The sequence below is a fragment of the Zootoca vivipara genome, chromosome 2 (assembly GCF_963506605.1).
Source record: "Zootoca vivipara chromosome 2, rZooViv1.1, whole genome shotgun sequence".
In the NCBI taxonomy this organism is placed as follows: Eukaryota; Metazoa; Chordata; class Lepidosauria; order Squamata; family Lacertidae; genus Zootoca; species Zootoca vivipara.
The window spans coordinates 20,556,976-20,576,484 of NC_083277.1; the positions used below are offsets into that span (position 1 = coordinate 20,556,976).

At 43.1% G+C, this 19,509-nt stretch overlaps 1 protein-coding gene across 4 annotated transcripts in view; it reads left to right on the forward strand.

The window, feature by feature from the left end:
- Positions 1-5,176: 5,176 nt before the first annotated feature.
- The window catches only part of QRICH1 (glutamine rich 1), a 29,029-nt gene continuing 14,696 nt past the window's right edge, over positions 5,177-19,509 (forward strand). The window contains exons 1-3 of one of the 4 annotated variants that reach the window (XM_035106843.2): positions 5,240-5,324; positions 7,330-7,390; positions 12,883-13,215. In XM_035106843.2, coding sequence (XP_034962734.1) covers positions 12,904-13,215 — 312 coding nt within the window. In that variant the 5' untranslated portion in view covers positions 5,240-5,324; positions 7,330-7,390; positions 12,883-12,903. Of the gene's footprint in view, positions 5,325-5,522; positions 11,697-12,882; positions 13,216-19,509 lie in introns of those variants that run through there. The other 3 variants (XM_060271271.1, XM_035106842.2, XM_035106844.2) reach the window with 3 other exon arrangements.

Genomic DNA, 19,509 nt, shown 5'->3' on the forward strand with positions numbered 1-19,509 from the left:
TAGTAAAAAAATATGTGGGCTAGAAAACGGAAATGTCAACAAATCCTCACGGACTGAGAGCGGCTATTAAAATATTCAAAACAGGCAGAAATGGATAAATTAACTGAACTGATAGAAGAGAAGGAAGATGACAGAATACCATCTGTGTTGGGAGGTGGGGGTGTAGCAGTTTGGGGGGGTGTAGCAGAAGCAATATTGGGGGACAGAGGGGAGGAAGTGGATCCCTACCCTGCACTCAGCTCCCACCTGTGACACAACCAGCAAACAGCTTTGCTGGCTAAACCAGGTGGGAAGTGAGGGGTAGGTGGGGGCCTGTCAACCTGGGAAGATAGCCCATCCAGGAGAAGGCAGACTCTGATCCTAAACCTCCTCTGCCTTGCGGGACATCTTCTGGAGAAGGGGGGGGAGGGAAACCCCTATGGAATAAACCCTACACAAATCCCTAAGAGGGTTGGCAATTCCTGCAGCCAAGCTGGTGCGTTGCTCTGCTTTCCTTTGGACCGCATCAGCAAGTCTTGACGCCTGGGCCTCCATACACACTGCCCACCCAGACTTGCACTTTGGTGCTGCTAACGCAGCGCTTTGGCTTCAGCCCCGGAGGTGCACGCCATTGTCTCTTTAGATAAACGGATGCCAGCAATTCCTGGTGTCCGTAAGGGCCGCCCCCACCTCCCTGCAAGCCCTTTATCAATGACAAAGGCAGGAAAAGCTCCTTCAGCGTCTGTCCGGCTCTGCAAAAGGCAACCGCTTCAAGCGCCTGATTTGCAACCCAGTCCAGCCGCGCGGTGCCCTTTCGGCTGCACAATTCCGGCTTTCTCCCTCTCCTCCTCGCCAAGCCCCGAATCGAGCCCGCCCTCCGCTGTCAAGGCCTGTCTGGCTCGCAGTACCCATTGCGGCGCTTGCTGCTTCTGGGAAATGCCGACTGCTTCTCCGCACCCCGCCCTCCGCCCTCGCCTTGCCCGGAGCAAGCCACAGGGTCGGCGCTTGGACGAAGCAAAGCGCAAGACACCGGCAGCACCATCGCGGGGTCCGCGCGCGTAAGAGCCGCTGCTGCGCACGAGGCTTAGGGATCCGACATCGGTTGCGCAGAGGCCGGCTCCTCTCTCCCTCCCTCCCTCGGTTCACCTTTGGCCCTTCGGAGAGGCCTGATCCCGGGCCATCGCTCGCTCCCTCTTCCCCGGGTGACTCGCCCGCCTCGTCTCCCAAAAAGAAAGGCTCGAAGCGGGAGGGTCGCTGCACCTTTAAAGTCCTGCACATTTTCTGCAGTGTGTACAAACACCGAGGTCTAGCCGCAAAGTTAACAAGCCTAGGCCCTTGTTAAGGTGGGCTGGAGGAGGGTTGGCTCGGAAAGCCGCGCGGGTCGCTCTGTGCGCTCCCCCACCCCCCGCACCAACCAAGCAACCCACGCGCGACGGGTGCTGGCTGAGCAAGGTCGCTGCTGGTGCAAAATAAAAAATAAAGAGCGCGAAAGCAAAACCCGCGCGCCAGGGGCTGCCGAGGAAGCTTGGCCGGAGGAAGCCGAGCGGCGGCGTTTCGCTCTGCTGGAGTGATGGCAGCCGAAGTTGTGTCACCTGCTGCTGCTGGCCCGTGCCACCTTAAGGGCCGGTTGTTGGTGCTGTGGAGTGGGAGGTTGTCAGCAAGCACATGGGGATATTAAAGCAGCCCGTGCTTTTCCTTTGCAGGCTTGGCACAGCCGGCCTGGTCCCTGGGGTGCGGGCCATAAGAGATGGAGGCAGGCTGGGCCCTCTCCCTCCAGCGCTGGCCCTGGGTGAAGCACCTGCCGGAAGCCTCGTGGCAATCGTCCCGCAGGGCACACGCAGGAAAGCTGAACTTTCACCAGAGCCATCTCTGATCTACATAATGGGCTATTGCCAGCTTGTATTTTAGGGAGCTGGTTTCTTGTTTTCAGCTATGTCAGCGGCAGTACCCAACTGCACACACTTAATGTGACCTCACAACAACCCTATGAGGTAGGCCTCTTATTCTCATTGTAGAGGAGAGGAGAAACGGAGAGATATAATGCCAGTAGTAGTATAAATATGTCCCCAGATATGGACCAGACCACCATACAGGTTTTCCTCCATACTGGAGAGAAGGTATAATTGATACTTTTCTAGCAAACTATGTACTTACCTTACATTTAAAGCACATGAGCTCCCCCAAAGGATCCTGGGAATGGTAGTTTTTAAAAGAGTGCTGAGAATTGTACCTTTATGAGGGGTAAACTACACTTCCCAGCATTCACGGGGGGGGGACCATGTGCATCCAGATGCTAAATCATTTCCCATTTTAAGCAAAAAACCAAACTTGGACATGTTTATTAATTTCTCTGTACTGACTTCTCTGGTCTCTGTGTGGCCAGTGAGCTGGCTAGGTTTGGTTTGTCAATAATGTGATACTCTTCAAGAGAGAGTAGCTTTACTGTAGGTTTGGGAGAGAACGGTTGCTTTCATGTGATTGTTAGAGTCCTCTCTCCAGCCATAACTTGTGTGATGTTTCTGAATAGTATCAGTGAAACTAAAATATTCAGCCTTTGGTTGAACTGGCTTCAAGTTCAGGTGGACTCAGTTTGGTCTGCTGAGCCCACAGCTGCTTCTGTTGTCATTTCAGATAATAGAGACAGTAGCCACTGGCAGCATAATTTAACAGCAGGAACTGCTTAAATGTTCAATTAGCCCATCTGAGAGATATTGCTAGGTGAGTTACCTTTGTTTTCAAGGGGAACAATAGTGAAATAACTACTCTGCAAGAAAGGAGAGGAAATGTGCTTGTGATAAAAGAATGTGCTTTCTAATTTCCATTTTGTGCTGTGGGATTTTGTTGGAGATCAATTATTATTTATTAGCTTGCCAGTCTCCCCCTGCTTAATCCCTTTTCACTTGAATAAGGCTATTGGGAACAAATGGAAATCAAGTTAATGTTGCAATCCTGAATCCACTTGTCTGTCCCACTGAATGCAATGAGAATTCAGAACAGATTTTACATTATTACATACAAATTAAGTTTGTGCATCTGAATGTCACATATTTGCATAAATCTCAAATGAGCAAGCTGCATTACTGCTATTAAGATTCCTTGTAAACTATTTCTATTGCTAACATGCATTGGGAAGGGCGGAGTTCTGTGTGAACCAAGCTGGGGCTATTTCTCTGAATTTCTTAAGAGAAACTTTGCTGAAGCCTAGGGAAAGTTTTTGGATGGTGATGATTGCTTGAGATGCGGCTCTATGTTTCGTGGACTTGCTGGGAAGATGCGGAACACTGTGTTGATCATTCTCTGAATTCTTTATTCCTGGAACAGACTCCGTGTCTGCAAAAGTGTTTCCAGAGCAGGTGTTAGCCTCCTTTATTATATGATCCGATCTCTCAATAGCTGTAAAAGTTTTGTGCTATTCTGAAAGCTCTTCTACTGACCTGTGCCCTAGAGAACTCTTCAGCTGCTTCAGCATGAGAACTCTTCTAAGATTTATCTATAACTTTGTATTAGCTGAAAATTAGGGGCTTATTCTTCCTCAAATTAAAGGGATGCTTCTGTAGCTTCAAACTGTGAGTTTTCAAACTATGGCTAGGCAGCTTTAAATTTGTGATAGCAGGATTTTCCCTCTTTGAACTACCAGTAGCTATAAAGTTTCAAAAGGGGTGCAACTATGCAAGCTGCTGATTGGATATTACAGCATTTTACCTAAGCTGCAGACAGAAGCCTATAGCTGCTTGGCTTTTCCTTCACTCCAAATTGGAGTTCATTTCAACTGAAAAAGAATAACAATCTGCTCTGCAGAATGGTATTTCAAATCTAAATGTGCATATTGCCTGCTACTCATGAAATGAAAACAGTGTATGAGTTTGGGATTTTATCTGAACCAGTGTGCTATGGAAATCTAGATCTTTTATATAAGGTTCTTTTATAATACAATACATAAAGATGAGTGATTAATTGAGAATTTCCTACAAGGTTAGTTCGCACCTTTCTTCTTGAATAAAAACATTGTATATTTTATTAAACAACTCTTCCTGGCCCTAGGTAGTGTTTCTTTCTTTTAGGAATGATTCCTGTAATACTTTCAAAGCTTCCTAGACTCTGTCAGGCTTGCCCAGAAGCACGGGACTTGCACTGGAAACTATGCAAAAATATACTGCAGAAAAATGTCAGGTTACAATGGAGGGGTGTGCGGGGACAGTGCTGTCTAACAAAAAAGTTCTGTAATGGCTTATACAGTTGTAGAAGGGACTGCTTATTCTTGCTAGGATATTTACTAGAGAAAAATATTATTAGTCTGTAAGGTTGTGTACGATTCCTCATTTGTTGTGGGACACCAACTCTTATTAATCTGCGACTATTAGCCATATGTCTGGCTGTTGGAACGTTGACCCAGCCATATCTGCCCTAGGAGTAAGTGTCCTTAAATTCCTTGGTGCCGCAAGCTTTTCTGAGCCAGCGTCACAAAGGAGCCCTATGTAGGGGTGAAGCAGAGTTTAACCTTTTGGGGGAAGGGGGCACAGTATGCCAGGGAAGGGGAACCTGTGGCTCCCCAAATGATGCAGGACTGTCCCTAACCACTGGCCCTGCTGGCTGCAGCTGATGGAAACTGGCATCTAACAACCTCTGGAGGGGCCCAGGTTGGGGGGGGGAAGAGCTGTAGGATTGAAGTGGGTCCTTGAACTAGAGATGGGCAAGAGCAGGCAGAGGGCAGCCAAGCCAGACTACCTGCCCCTTGGCCCCCTGACCAGGCCCTAAGCATAACACTACTGAAGGTAATGGGGCCCTTTATATGTCCAGCTGTCCTTTGTCAACAACAAATTGTTGCTGTTTTTTGTGTTGAATATATGCTATATGGTAATTTGTGGACCTAATAGGTATCTCAAGCCATTTGCACATAACAAAATATGTACAGTATTTTATCAAAGTAACTGTTGAACTGAAATACAATGAAGAAGTATATTAATAGTGAAATGCAATTAAGACGAAGTATATTTTGGGGGGGCCCAAGACAGTGGGGCCCTAAGCTATAGCTTGTTTATCTTATACGTAAATCCGGCCCTGGGGCCCTGCCCTGGCACCCTCTTCCACCCCCATCGCTCTTTCCCCCTTTCTGGTCCCTCCCTCCTTCCTACCCCTCCCGTCCCCTCCGTCGTCCGCTTTAAGGCGAGGGGCGTCTACTCGGCGCGCAGTTCTCGCGCGGCTTGGAGGCGGAGCTGTCGCGAGCTCGAGCCCGGGCGCCGATTGGTTGCGGCGGGTTGAATGTAAGATGGCGCCCAGGGACCTGTGAGGGGAAAAAAGACGCGGGGCCTGAGGTGGCGACGGCGCGAGGCGGCAGAGGGGCCGGGGTGAGGCGGCGCTTGGCGGGGACGCGGAGAGCCGAGCGGCGGGCGTGTGGCGGACGGGAGGGCTGGAGTGGGGCGGGTGCTGGTGCTGGTGAAGAAGAAGAGCTGCCTCAGACCGGGCGGGGTGGAGGAGGAGGCGGCGGCGAAGGAGAAGAAAAAGAATAGCGGCGGCGGGGAGGGGGAGGGGTAGCGGGGCCGAAGCGCGCTCCCGCGAGCCCGGACCCGGCTGTTGTGTGTGGCGCTGGGGAGCGCGTGCGCGCGTTCCGCGGTGGGGGGCAGGTGGTGGTGGTGGTGGGAGAGGATCTCTGCGTGCGTGTGCGTGTTGGAATAGGAAACTCGTAGGGCGGGATCGGGCCGCGGCGCGCAGACTTCGAGGCCTGCGTCGTTCGTTCCACGGTGCCCGCGGCCCCGCCTTGCGCTCCCGACTCTTCCCCTCACCAGCCCCCCCCCCCGGTTCCAGAGGCGGCAGGCGCGCGCGTTCCCGGTGTTTCGCGCGGTAGGAAGTCCACCAGGGCCGTGGGACCGGGCGCGCGCCTTGGTCTGCTGCGGGCGCGCTCGCGCCGCTTCTCCTTCAAAGGCGCGGACTCGGGTGCAGCAGCAGTAGGCGAAGTTCCAGGATGAGGCCGGCGGGCCCTAGTGCTGCAGAGACCCTGGGGAGGCGGGGTGAGCTGCCACGGCTGCGGCCAATTTTCCTCACTCTTCCCGAACCCCCTACCCCTTCGGCCGCCGCCGTTGCTTCTCTTCCTCCGCCTCACCTAGCCATTTGCGCGCGAACAAGGATGCTCATCCCCACCCTTTGCCAGAAGGCTATAATAAATGGAGGCGAGGCGGATCAAGGCGGGGCCTTTCGGTGTGCGGGCCTTGTCTAGGAGCCTGCAATATTTACAATATCTGAAAGCGCTTCATGCTGTGATTACAGTGGACCGTTGAGTGTAGCATTGTACAATACCTCTGACAGGACAGTTAGGCTTACTTGAGTGATTCTCTCTCTCTCTCTCTCTCTCTCCCCCCCCCCCCAAGCTGAGTAACTTTCCCTATTCAGCTGATTGCAGCTCTAGATTTCGTTTTCCTGAAAACCGATAGATACCTTTTAACACTGCTGTTTCCCTGCAACCAGTGACTGGGATTATTTGCCCTATTTATCATTACTAATGATAGAGATGGGTGAAAGAATCTATTGTGGGCCCTTTCTTGGGTTGCAATTTCTGTGGGTCTGTCATGTGAACTACAGTATTCCTTTAGCATTCCACAGAGTTTTGTAGTACTTTAAAACCTAGGTGTTTGTGGATAAGAGCACCTTTTGTTCCTGTGCATTTTCTTAGGGCTCTTCTAGGCTTTCAGACCCTTAGCTAGAGCATTTTTAAATGTAAAGCACAGTATGCTACCAGTACTATGGAAATATACTAATCTACTTTTACGCTAGCATGTGCCTAATGTCAAAAACATGTCTTGATCAGTAGGGTGGACCAAATACTTGTGCTGCTTACTTGTGCTGCACTAGTAATAAACAACTGAAGTGGGTGGGTGCACATATACAACAGGTTGCAGGTTCAGCCCCCACAATCTCCAGATAGGGCTGGAAGTTACATTATTCTGAAACTCTGCGGTCCTGCAGCTGTTGCTTGACTACAACTTGCTTCATCCCAACCCATTGGCTGTGTTGATTGGGGATGGTGGAAATTCCATCAATATCTGCAGCGCCAGAAGTTTCCCACACCTGGTGTAGACAATACAGACTTTCAATGCTTCCTGTATCTACTGCAGCCATGCCTGTGTTCTTTCACTTGCTACCTCATTCAAGGTTTCTGAAATGCCTTTTTAAAACAATGGAGTCTCTAGAAATGTGAAAAAATTGGGGAAAGGTGGGGGATTGGACTTTTTTTTGGGGGGGGGGTGCTTCACATCTCTACCAACTTTGTCATATAACATTGTCTTCTCCCATTATATTTCTTCAATAAATACATTTAAAGTGGGGATGGAAAGGGTTTCTTTGTTCTGTCTTCTCCAGAATGTCACGAGTCTAAGAGTTCAGGACATGAATATCAGAAATACATACAGCATGGTGCCTGGTGAGTTTAGATTGTCTGCATACTACAAATGTGTGTGCTTTCAATAATGTTTAAGTTCTCAGAACTAACTGCTTGATAATCCGCTTGGCCTGACTTTCCAGATTTAATATTTACATGAAAATGCAGATAAAGGAATACTTGCTTCCTTAGGCAGGAGTTGTTGTTTTACATATAATTTATTTCAGTTTTTCCTGAAAGTTGATGGAATGCACATTATACCAAGGTCATGTAAGGATGAAAGCTCAGTAAACAAACAAACAACTGACCTTTGATTCATATATGATTTCTGCAGCAATGGTATCATTAACATGAAGAAGTGTGCATGCACACGAAAGCTCATACCAATGACAAACTTAGTTGGTCTCTAAGGTGCTACTGGAAGGAATTTTTTATTTTGCATTTCTATATTTATGGATGTTGGCTAGAGCATTAACACACTTGATGTGCATTACTTTTTTTCTGGATGGTATCTTGGCACAGTGACACTAGGCTGAAGAATATCTCCTGCAATTCACTGGTGCTTGTAACTTATATAACAGAAGACTTCCAGAAGACTGGAAGATTCGAAGGAGGTAAAACAGCTTGTGATGGTTCAACTTGGGATGGGCAAATTTCCATTGTAGAATTCTTGTCAACTTTTGTCCTATACCACTCTAAGCTTCCCCCAGAGTTCGTCTTGCTACCGCTAAAATATTTGGTAAATGAAAGTTTCAAATGTTTAACTACTAATCTGCCCCAGTTTTATGCAACAGTGGTAGTGACAGTAGCACCTGTGAAAAGAAAAGTTGTTTCCTACCAGTAACATTAGGTTACAGAGGTGTGGACAAGGTAGGGAAAAATGTGAATTTCAACTGTTCACCAGTATTTAATTGGGAAAAGGATCTTGGAAGCAGTGGTAAAGTATTTCATGAGTTGGTCAAATCTTCTTAGGTAGAGAGTTATCAACCCTTACTATATAATGTGCCTAGATTTACAGGAAAGGAAAGATATATTTCTGGGTAAAGGTAAAGGTACCCCTGACTGTTAGGTCCAGTTGCGGATGACTTGGGTTGCGTGCTCATCTCGCTTTACTGGCTGAGGGAGCCTGCGTCTGTCCGCAGACAGCTTCTGGGTCATGTACCTATTTACTTTGATGTGCTTTCGAACTGCTAGGTGGGCAGGAGCTGGGACTGAACAACAGGAGCTCACCCTGTTGCAGGGATTCAAACTGCCGACCTTCTGATCGGAAAGCCCTAGGCTCTGTGGTTTAGACCACAGCGACACCCTGGATAACGTCTGTGAAACAATTTAAACTTGCAGTTGCTTCTTTTTGAAGTGGTGGCAGAAAAAGGCAACAGTTATAATGTTAGACCAGATTTTTATTTCAATTTTAATCATTGGTTCTCAAAAGTATGAGTTGTGTGATCCATCCTTTAATAGCTTCATAGAAATAGAAATTAAGATCTTAAGTCCTAATTGTATGTAAAGGTACTTCAAAATGCAGGAGACAGAAGGCTCTTGAATATTGTGTGGCATTCTCTAGCTAGTATATTTGTGGAAATCATATTTGCCCTAGAAAACTGGGCCCATGAATATTTCCCAATGTTATAATAATACTTTATTAAGTATCTTAGAATCTTATCTGTGTACATAAGATCGAGGCAAACTAAAAGGGTCTGCATTTCAAAATCCACTGATTTGAAAACAATGATGACTCCTTCAGTGTCTTGATAGCCATAATGTTCCAGAATCCATATTGCCTTCCATTAGACCAACCCAAATGCCCACAAAATAGTGTTTATCAGGTTATTTGATTGGGGAAGCTACTGTGTCTGCATCTGGTCAGAGTCCTAAATGGAATGTGGGAGGTAGTAAACATTTAAATCTCTTCTAGATACTACAGTATACAGGTTTCAGGTTGCACCTAGGACTTATGGGAAGAAGGAACATAGAATGGTTAATTCCTCAAATCCAGCCGTATGTCTCCATAGTTAGCTATTCCTAAAATTTGCACAAATTGCAAAATTAAGGTGGTGTGCAGGGGAGACACACAGACTGTTCTTTTAACTTTTACAGAATCTGACTATCCTTAGCAGCTTGATTAGATGTAAATTCCCTTGAGTACCAGTGGGGCTTAGCAGTATGTTTGGAATTGGAGTATAATTTTATTCCAGTGTGAGATCCAATACAGTATTAAACCTGAGAATTATTACCCCATTCTGTGACGGCAATGCATTTGAAAAGGCTACTTCTTTGGCTAGAATCAGCTGATTCTAGCCAGTGCCACCAAATGCTTTTCTGCTGGAAAAAGCGGTGTGTCAAATATGTTAGATTTAATCTCCTTTGCTGTTGGGGAATTGTGTTTACTGGGTCAGCAGCAAAGGGAATAGCATCATTAGTTCTGCCTTGCACAGGCAGAACATTTTTGCCACCTGGAACCTTGATTGGAAAAGTGGGGATCTTTTTTATTAAGCATCTTAATTTGAATACTTAAGTGGCTAAAATATGGGAGCAATATGTTTCACTTACAACTTTCTAGAAAAAGTAGATCAGAGTTACTAGCTAAATATAAAGAGTTCTCTAGGCAATGTGTAGATTTTGCCCCTCCAAACTTTAACTATTAAATAGGCCTGATTTGAAAAACATTCTGTTACAGTGGCAGTCATGTTATGTCTCTTATTTTAAAAGCATAATTGCATTTTTGGCTTGGGTCTATTTTTGGATCCATCTGCATCTGATGATGTATCTGGCATGGCAAGTTTGCAACTATTCTTGTAGCAATTGGGCCTCGTATATGTTAAATGTAATTGTCTGATTCCTTTAGGTTTGCTTGGTGTGATATTGATGCCCATGATCTGTGGGAAAGTTTCTAGTGCTTTACTTTTCTGCAGAAAATTTTCCATAAATTCTTTAGTAACAATGAACGGGTGCCAATTACAGATACAATATTATGCAAGTGTGGCAGTTTCAAAGTTTTTAGCTTTGTTCTCTAAATACAAGTAAAATAAGTATTCTAAATTAGATCACTCTCTAATTTGCATAGGATCCCCCCTGAAAATCCCCATACCGTATTTTTCCATGTATAAGATAATATTTTCCCCCCTAAATTTTTGAAGTTTAAAATAAGGGGGTCGTCTTATACACAGATAGTGCATGGTGTATTTTCTTAATTTTGGGTTAAATTATACATGGAAAAATATGGTAATTGTTGAGGCCTCATTTATACACGGAGTCCTGCATTTGCTGCCATCCTGATGGTTGCTGCCACATGACGATTGGTAGTAACTGCAATTCGCATCCTCTCAGTTAGAATCATATAGTTATACCATGATGCCAATTTCTGACCCAATTTGGGTATGCATTGCTGGCATGGTGTGTGTTCCATCCTAATAATGTAGATGGAAGTTGCAGATGATACCAAGAGTAGTGCAGGAGCACCCATGGGGCAGCAGCATTCATGCTGCTCCAAATAATATGTAGCCAGGGCCAGAGACATCTGCTTGACTTTTCAAAAACAAGAAATTTGATAGAGGGCCCAGACATCATCCTCTGGTCTCAATGGTAGCTGAAATCTGAAACTTTTATTTGAGTCCTACAGTAGTCCACTGCAGGTAATTATTATTAATAATATTGTACAAAGGGCTACCTTTGTACAATAAATATATTAATGTGAACAAATAAATGCCTAGGTGCTGGGTGGCTTCACTTCAATGGCTATTGAAGTGATGACTTTTCTCTCCCCTCAGGCTTTCTCACGGTGTAGTAACTGGTGGTGTATCTCTTGAGCTTTCATTTCTCTTTAATTGCAGAATTTCTTTGGTAGTGGAAACTACATATAATGCTTTATGAGTGAGAAATTCTAGTTCGTACGTTGCTATGCCTTGTAACTCAGTACTGTTAAGTGTTCAGAATTATTAGCGACGCTTATGTTGTTTAAAAAACAAAGACTGCTTCTCAGGATTTATGCGTATTGACCAGGGATGTGTGTGTTCTGTATACATTTTTCACCCCATTTCATATTTTTCATAAGGAAACACAAATTCCGTACTTATACAGTCGTACCTTGGAAGTCGATTGGAATCCGTTCTGAAAGTCCGTTTGACTTCCAAAATGTGTGGAAACCAAGGCGTGGCTTCCAGTTGGCTGCAGGAAGCTCCTGCAGCCAATTGGAAGCCTCAGAACCTGCACCCTGCAGCCAATTGGAAGCCTCAGAACCTGCACCGGACGTTTGGGTTCCAAAGAACGTTCGCAAACCGGAACACTCATTTCCAGATTTGAAGCGTTTGGGAGCCAAAATGTTCGACTCGCAAGGCATTTGACTTTCAAGGTACGACTGTAATATGAAAAATATTAGCCAACCTAATGTGTATATATATTTACTTTGAATTTATTTTCTAAGATCTTTTGACTTTTTGAATGGCCTATGTTGTTCAACTGTAAGTCAATAGATTTGGCAAAGCCTTTGCCAAAACAATTAATTTTGCTTAATGAAAACTTTACCACTGTGGCCTGCCCACCAATTGATGGAGGCCTTTCAGCCTGCAGATTTAGTGAATCTATGCAAGGCTCAGTGGGTATACACGAAAAAAAATACCATAGCCTGTATGAGCTATGCAGATTACCTTGCTTCGCATAATTATTTTAGTCATTAGGATACATACTAGGCAAAACAATAAGGTCCTACTAGTCTCTCCCAGTTCTTGAAATTTCCACACTTTAAAGAGAAACTTGGTGTGCATGTTTAGTGGAAGCTAAGACCATTAAGGCATTAAATTGTACACTTGTGCAAAATTTCCAGGCCCTGATGAATCATTTCTACTTAGTGTGTGGTTGATACTGAAGCCATGAAATAATGTGTTAGAGCATCCACAAAAAGGAAGGTCTCTTTACTTGGAGCAATGATCCACTTACTCTCTGAATCAGAATTACCTGTGCAGAGCCTGAATGTTTCCCTTTTGGAAATTGGGAACCTCCACCTCCTGGAGAGATTCTCCCATCTTTCCTCTCCTCCCACCCAACTTCCTTTCAGATTTTCCTGTTCTTGCACCATTGTGGCTTGGTTTTGTGTGCTGAGTAATGTTACGCTACGTTGCAAGGAATGGTTACCTTTTTTGCATGCACAGGGAGACAAACATTTCAGGGGAATCAGTAGCCTATTGGAGTTGTGGAACCTTTTTAAAAAAACAACAACAAAAAATTTATTCCATGCCTAGTGGGAACTTCCCAGTTTTTACAGAGGGTACCATATATCAGTGGAGACTTTAATCATCTGATTTGGATTGGGCTTGACTGCCTTGAGTTGAGGTTCTCATTGAAAGACAATGGATTTGTAGATTAGTGGATCTTAATAGAAAGCTGCATGTGTCTGTTATGCATGACTTTTCAATAAATTAACCTGTGGTGAGTAGTCAGAATGACCTGAATAATATTTCTACCTTATTGATAAAGACATCAGAAATGTAAAGAGAGTGGCTTAGAGTGTAATTGTAATGGCTTGCTTTGTTTCTTTTAAGGAATCCTGAGTACCTTGCAATATGAATAATTCTTTGGATAACACCATTTCCTTTGAAGAATACATCCGTGTGAAAGCACGAACAATCCCACAGCATAGGATGAAGGAATTCCTGGACTCCCTTGCCTCCAAGGGCCCTGAAGCCTTACAGGAGTTTCAGCAGACGGCTGCTACCACCACCATGGTATACCAGCAAGGTGGCAACTGCATCTACACAGATAGCACAGAAGTGGCTGGATCTTTGCTTGAACTTGCTTGCCCAGTTACAACAAGCGTCCAGCAGCAAACACAGCAAGAGCAGCAAATACAAGTGCAGCAACCCCAGCAAGTTCAGGTAATCTTTAAAAGGATGCACGTCTTATTCTTTGCTGCTTTCATACATAAAAATATGCAGGAATTTGAGATCTGGGCAGCTTTCATAGACAACTATAGAGACATACTCCTTGCATTTCCTCCCCTCCAAAACAAAATAATTGAAAAAGAACGTGGTTATTAGGTTCAAATGTTTTTGCTCGTCATTCAGATAGGTTAAAGATTTTGTTTAGTTTTCTATATCTCTGTTACATGGACCAATCTAATTCAAATGGGAAACTTAATTTAAATTTCTCCACCCTGCTAATTTTTCTTTTTCTTTTCATAGTGCATAAAGTACCTGTGTTAAGTACTTGGGTGATATTCAGCTGTCCAAATGTTGGGCATGCATGGGGCTGCAGAGGAGAGGAAGGGGAAAGTCCTCTCAGTGTTGGATATCTGTGAATGTTCTTTAAAAGCAAACATGACCATAAGATACGGTAAATTATTAAGAAGAGTACTGTATAGTCCAAAGAGCACAATAATAAGGCAAATCAATTTTAACTTTACTTCCCAAATGCCATTCTTTCAAACATTGTATCCATATTTCTAGAGGCCTGGTGTATCTTGAATTTTCAGACATATTCTTCTGCAGAAGTGACTTTTAAAGCACATTTGCACAAAACTTCCTGACTGCTTCTAGTGTTTCATTTAAACCAATAATACCCATCATTCTGGTGAATACCTAATGGTAAACAAATGGCTTACTGTAACTTACATGATTCAGCGTTAATAACTGGGTCATGCGTTCCTTAGGCACTTTGCATTTGCCTGCTGGTGAAAGGAAAGCAGAGAGGGGGCCAATCTGGGAGCAACCACTCAGAAAGCCCTCTCTTGTGCCTTCACTAAATTTACCTGTGATGGTGGTGGAACCGAGAGCAGGGTCTCCCCTGAAGATGATAAAGCCTGGGCAAGCTCATACAAGGAGGTACAGCCCTTCTGATAGCCTGGATCCCAGCCATTTAGGGCTTGTCTAGCAGTCAGGTTCATAACTTCTCTGTCTTCTTCCTTTCCCTTTCAACCCTTACTGAATTCAGTTAACATAAACCTGATCACAAAAGTTTTGAGTCTGCCATCATGGAGCTTTACATTTTGAATAGTAAAGAGAGATTCTTTCAAGGCTCTGCATCAGCACTGGCAGTAGGACTCCTGGAATCAATTGGCAGTCACCTGAGGCCAAATTCTGCTTGTGGCCTTATGGTTGCCAGTTCCAACTATATATGGAATCATAATTGCATACATACATAGATCTGAGTAACAGGGATGATTAACCTTAGATTTGTAATACTGACTCCTAATATTTGATTCTGCCAGTCCCCAGTAATTGGAAACACAGTGAGCAGTTTAGTTCACCCTTGATTTAGGAATTATTTTTCCCCATTGAGGAATTTAGAGCTTACTTTATTATACTACTTGAAGCAAACACATGTTTTGTGGCCATTTTGTGTTTTGTGGCCATATTGTGTTTAACTTGAAGTACAGACAATAACAAACTAGCAGAAAATGTAGTCATGCTTCAGAGGTTAGTAAACTAATCCTATATTTCTCTGTATTATGAAACCTAATGTGATTCAAAAGTACATGGCTCTTTGCTACTGTGTAAACAGTTACAGGCTAGCGCTTTCATTTGAATTTCTTCAAAGAGTTTTATTTACATTAGAAAAACAAGACTTGTTCAGCAAACCTAGGTGCCCCTGACATTTAATTAAATGCAACAATACCTAGGCATAACACTTAGCTGTAGGTCTCCATTGGAGATAGTTCTAACTATGTTGCCTTACCTGGATGCTATTTGCACTTTCAACCATCCATCTGTAATAGTGAACTTAGCATATGATATTCCTGGCACTGATATATAGATAGAATCTGTGTAAGAATCAGTTGTGGTATACTGAATGCTTAAATTTAGGATTAGGCCAGTCTTTTATTTATATAGAAAAACAACAACCCTATTGATGCACAGAATATAGAAATATCTTATAGATGAAATAATGAGGGTGTTGAACAATACTCTAATTATTCGAACCTTTTCCATCGGACCTGGTATAGCTTGAAGGTATCCCAAATATTGCTGTTCTAAACCTCTTCGGACCATTAAAAATAAATTTTAACAAAAGAATACAATCTAGTTAAAAACAGCAGCACTGAAGTATAATGCAATACAAAGTAGAACAGCGTTTCTCAACCTTTTTTGGGCCAAGGCATACTTGTTCCATGAAAAAATTCACGAGGCACACCACCATTAAAAAGTTTTAAAAAAATTAACTCTGTGCCGCCCTATATTGACTATATAATTATGACTGTAAGAAACACTTGCCAATTGCTGTGTTGGTTGCAATCTCCTGTAATAAGGCTTCACAAGCCGCTGATTTCTCTGCCAGCACAATCCTTTGCTCAGCAAGTTTCAGGTTGAGCTCATCCAGCCAGCTTCTTTAAGTTTGTCTAAAACCACCCTCCCGTGGTGGTGGCTGTTGAGAGCTGCGCTCGCCCCGCGTCGTGACCCGGCCGGCTTCCTTTCCCGCGGGTCAAGGCACGTGACAATGCAAATAGCCCTTCTCGTCGCCGCACGTCGCGGCATACCAGCTAGCGTCTCGCGGCACACTAGTGTGCCGCGGAACAGCGGTTGAGAAACGCTGAAGAAAGCACTGGGGATTTCATTCATTGTGAGCAATGCATAAGCAATGTATTGACTACTCTACATATCTATTTTGCATTAGCTAGTTGCATATTATATTTCTTCTTTTTAAACACAAGAGATATAAAACTCTAATCACTTTAAGTATTGAACTTAATTTAAGTATTGAACTACAATGTTCTTACTCTGCCCTCAAATATGAAATTAAAATTGATTCAACTCTGTGTGGCAAGAGAGTTCTATGGACAGATAGTTACCATCACCATGATGTGAGAGGCTGATATAGAAATGTGCATTTGGGAAAATTAGCGCATGCGTCCAATTCCAGACACACAAATATTGTCAGAGCTGTTTTGTTCAGAGTTGGGTTGCCTTCACATGACTAAAAAAATGGGACTTTTTTTTTGAAAGATAAATAGCTCTGAATTTGTGATCTGTAGCATTTTTGCCATTATATCTTCTGGGCCAAGCTAAATGTGACTAAGAAAATGCTCTGTGAGTGTCCAACTGCATATCTGGTTTGGCACTTAAACTTGTCTCTGGATAAAATACATTTTATTTCTCAAATATGAAAGCTGTTGCAACTCACAAAAGCACCTGTGGGCTGCCGAAGAATTTTTTTTTGGGGGGGGGGCACTTGCATATTAGCAGTAAGGCATAATAGAAATGAGGCATACCAATGCGAAATGATTTTATAAGTTGTTACCAAATTTTATCAAAAGTACGAATTGGGTATCATATAGAGAATTAAAGCAAACTAGTCTTCCTTTTTAGTTCATATGATTCTATACTTTTTCTCCATGTGCATGTAAGGCATTCCTAGTCAGGTACCTGAAAGGACGTTTTCACAGATGAGCACTAAAGCTGCTGAATGACATCTATACAGTCTTACCTTGGAAGTAGAAAGGAATCCATTCCGGAAGTCCGTTCGACTTCCAAAAAGTTTGGAAACCAAAGCACGGCTTCTGATTGGCTGCAGGAAGCTCCTGCAGCCAATCGGAAGCTGTGGAAGTCCCATCGGACATTCGGGTTCCAAAGAACGTTTGCAAACCAGAACACTCACTTTTGGGTTTGTGGCATTTGGGAGCCAAAATGTCTTGAGTACCAAGGCATTCAGGATCCAAGGTATATGCAGTTAAGGTATCTCCCACCCCGCAGTCTGCCCTGAAGCACAGCATTAAAAACAAACAAGCCTGCAATGTGATATTTGCTGGTAGTCCTTTGTAAGCTTCAGAAGAAACCAGTTTCACTACCTTCCTGAGATACACTTAAATGTAAGATATAAGTAGCTGCCAGCAATTTATCAGGAAGCCTATGCCCCAGCACCAAGGAGCTTAAACAATATAAAGCTTTGTCTTGAGGAGGAGTAAGAAGGTGCCTTGTTAAATATTTATTAAACTAACAAGAAGCTGTCTTAATTTTAAGAACAAGATAAGCAGTTAGCACCTATGAAAATAAAGCACAGGAAGTTTTAACTTGTTTGCTTTGATAGGCTACCCCAAACAGTTTGACTACACAGTATTCCTGCTCCATACATGCATATACATAGCTTGGTTTCTCATTGCTTAATTACTCAAATTTGTTGGTTTTCAGCTGAATTTCTATTTACTAAAAACATTGTTCGAGGTAACACAAAGGTCAATCTGTTTGATCTTTGATGCTGCAACCATGAGTGATAAGCATACATTTGTGAACTATGCTTAGATTGTTCTTCTGTCACTCCACCCCCTTTGCCTTACACTTTGAGAGTACAGTGGACGCTTGGGTTGCGAATGTGATCCGTACGGGAGGCACATTCGCAACCGGCAGCGCCACTTCTGCGCATGTGCGGGTCGCGATTTGGCACTTATGCACATGCGCAAAATGTGATTTAGTGCTTCTGTGTGTGCATGAATGCCGAAACCTGGAAGTAACCCATTCTGGTACTTCTGGGTTTGGCACAGTGCGCAACCCGAAAACGCGCAACCTGAAGCGTCTGTAACCTGAGGTATGACTGTATCTTTGAAACAATAGGAGACCTTTTTTGTCATGTTCATTCACCACCACCACTTTGGTTCTATGTTCCATATATAGCTGGAAACTAAAAGCAAATGCTTCTGTATTGATTATATCAGTGGACATGAGAGAAGTCTGTCTGCTTTGCTGATTATGCTTTGGTTTGACCAGCAGGATTATTACAGACACATTCCTTTCTACTGCCTGTGTAGAGTTTGGGTGAGATTAGTTCATATTCTACATACAGATTGCTTTAATCTTCATAGAAAACTATTTGAAGCCTTTTTGTGAGTGAGGGGAGCTTCACAAATCTTGTGTGTGATAGGAATGTAATTATGTGCTTGGTAGCTTCTTCTTTTTATTTATTTCCAACAAATAACATATGAAAACAAAAACTTTTTTAAACTTTCTTTTAAAATGGTCAATGATGTTTAAATTAGACAACACATGCTGGACAAAAAAAGGTAAACCGTTTGATACATGTGGCACTGAGAGGTTACTGCTTCTAAAAAGGAGCTCCTGAATTCTGCAGCGGTAATCCCAAAATTTATATTTGGGATAAACCTAGATTTCAAGCATGCTCAGTTAACTGAGTATATTGAATGTAGTTCAACACTTGTGTCTTATTACGGAATTTGGAAACTGCTGGGATTAAGTCAGAATTTGTTGCTGCTTCTCGTCAGTTTCATAACTGACTTAGAGCACTTTTTAATCATATCTAGAAATGTGGTTTTGCTTTGACTTATATCTACATTAACTTAGCTGGTCTTTGTATAATCAGCTATCCTTTCTGTTTTCTGCTTTTGACTGTTTCTCTTTTCTGCATTTCAAGATTAGCATATAAGAGTTTTGAGTGATAGCATGTCCTCATTACTATATTAATTTTTCATATCTAGTATTTCCACCCATAGTTATTTTTGTGGGTAGTATCTGCATATTTGTGGGACTCAACACATTTGCAGAAAAATTAGTAGTTTGTAAATTAAAGACCTGTAAATGTTAAAATCTTCTAAAAAAACACACCTCAGTTTAATTTGGGGATCAATCTGTTCGCAGGTTTTACACATAAAGTTACCATCTTAGATTTGTGACTTCAGACAAAAGTGCACTATTATATTTCCCATAGGAGTATGCAGTGCTAGAAACACATGTAAGAATTTGTCCCTAGTTTGGTGTTAACAAGAGGACAATAATGTGAAGTTTGGAAAGTATTACTGCCTCTGTTGCAGGCTTTAAAGCATTATATGTGTTACTATCACTAAAAGAAAGTAAGAATTTCTTAAGTTTTATTGAGTGCTTCAGCTATCACTTCTTACTGCAATTTTATTGCATTATACTCATTCAAAAACATTCCAGTATAGCAAGATGCCTCTGTAGGAAATCCATTCCTTCCATTTTCTTATAGTTGCACTATTAAGCCTTTTTGAGAAGTTCTAACTACATACACACACTTGTAAGAAAATGTTGTCTGAATAATAAGTTTGTGGTATCCTGGGAAGGTGCTATTCAGATCTCAAGCCAGCCTAGAACAGAAGATTCATAGTGCTTTTCAGGACTCCTGGGGATGGTTGGAGTGGTTGGGGAAAAGTCTCATTTTATCATTCTGAAAACATCCCTTGCTCTTCTGTATATCACTAGAAATTTAAC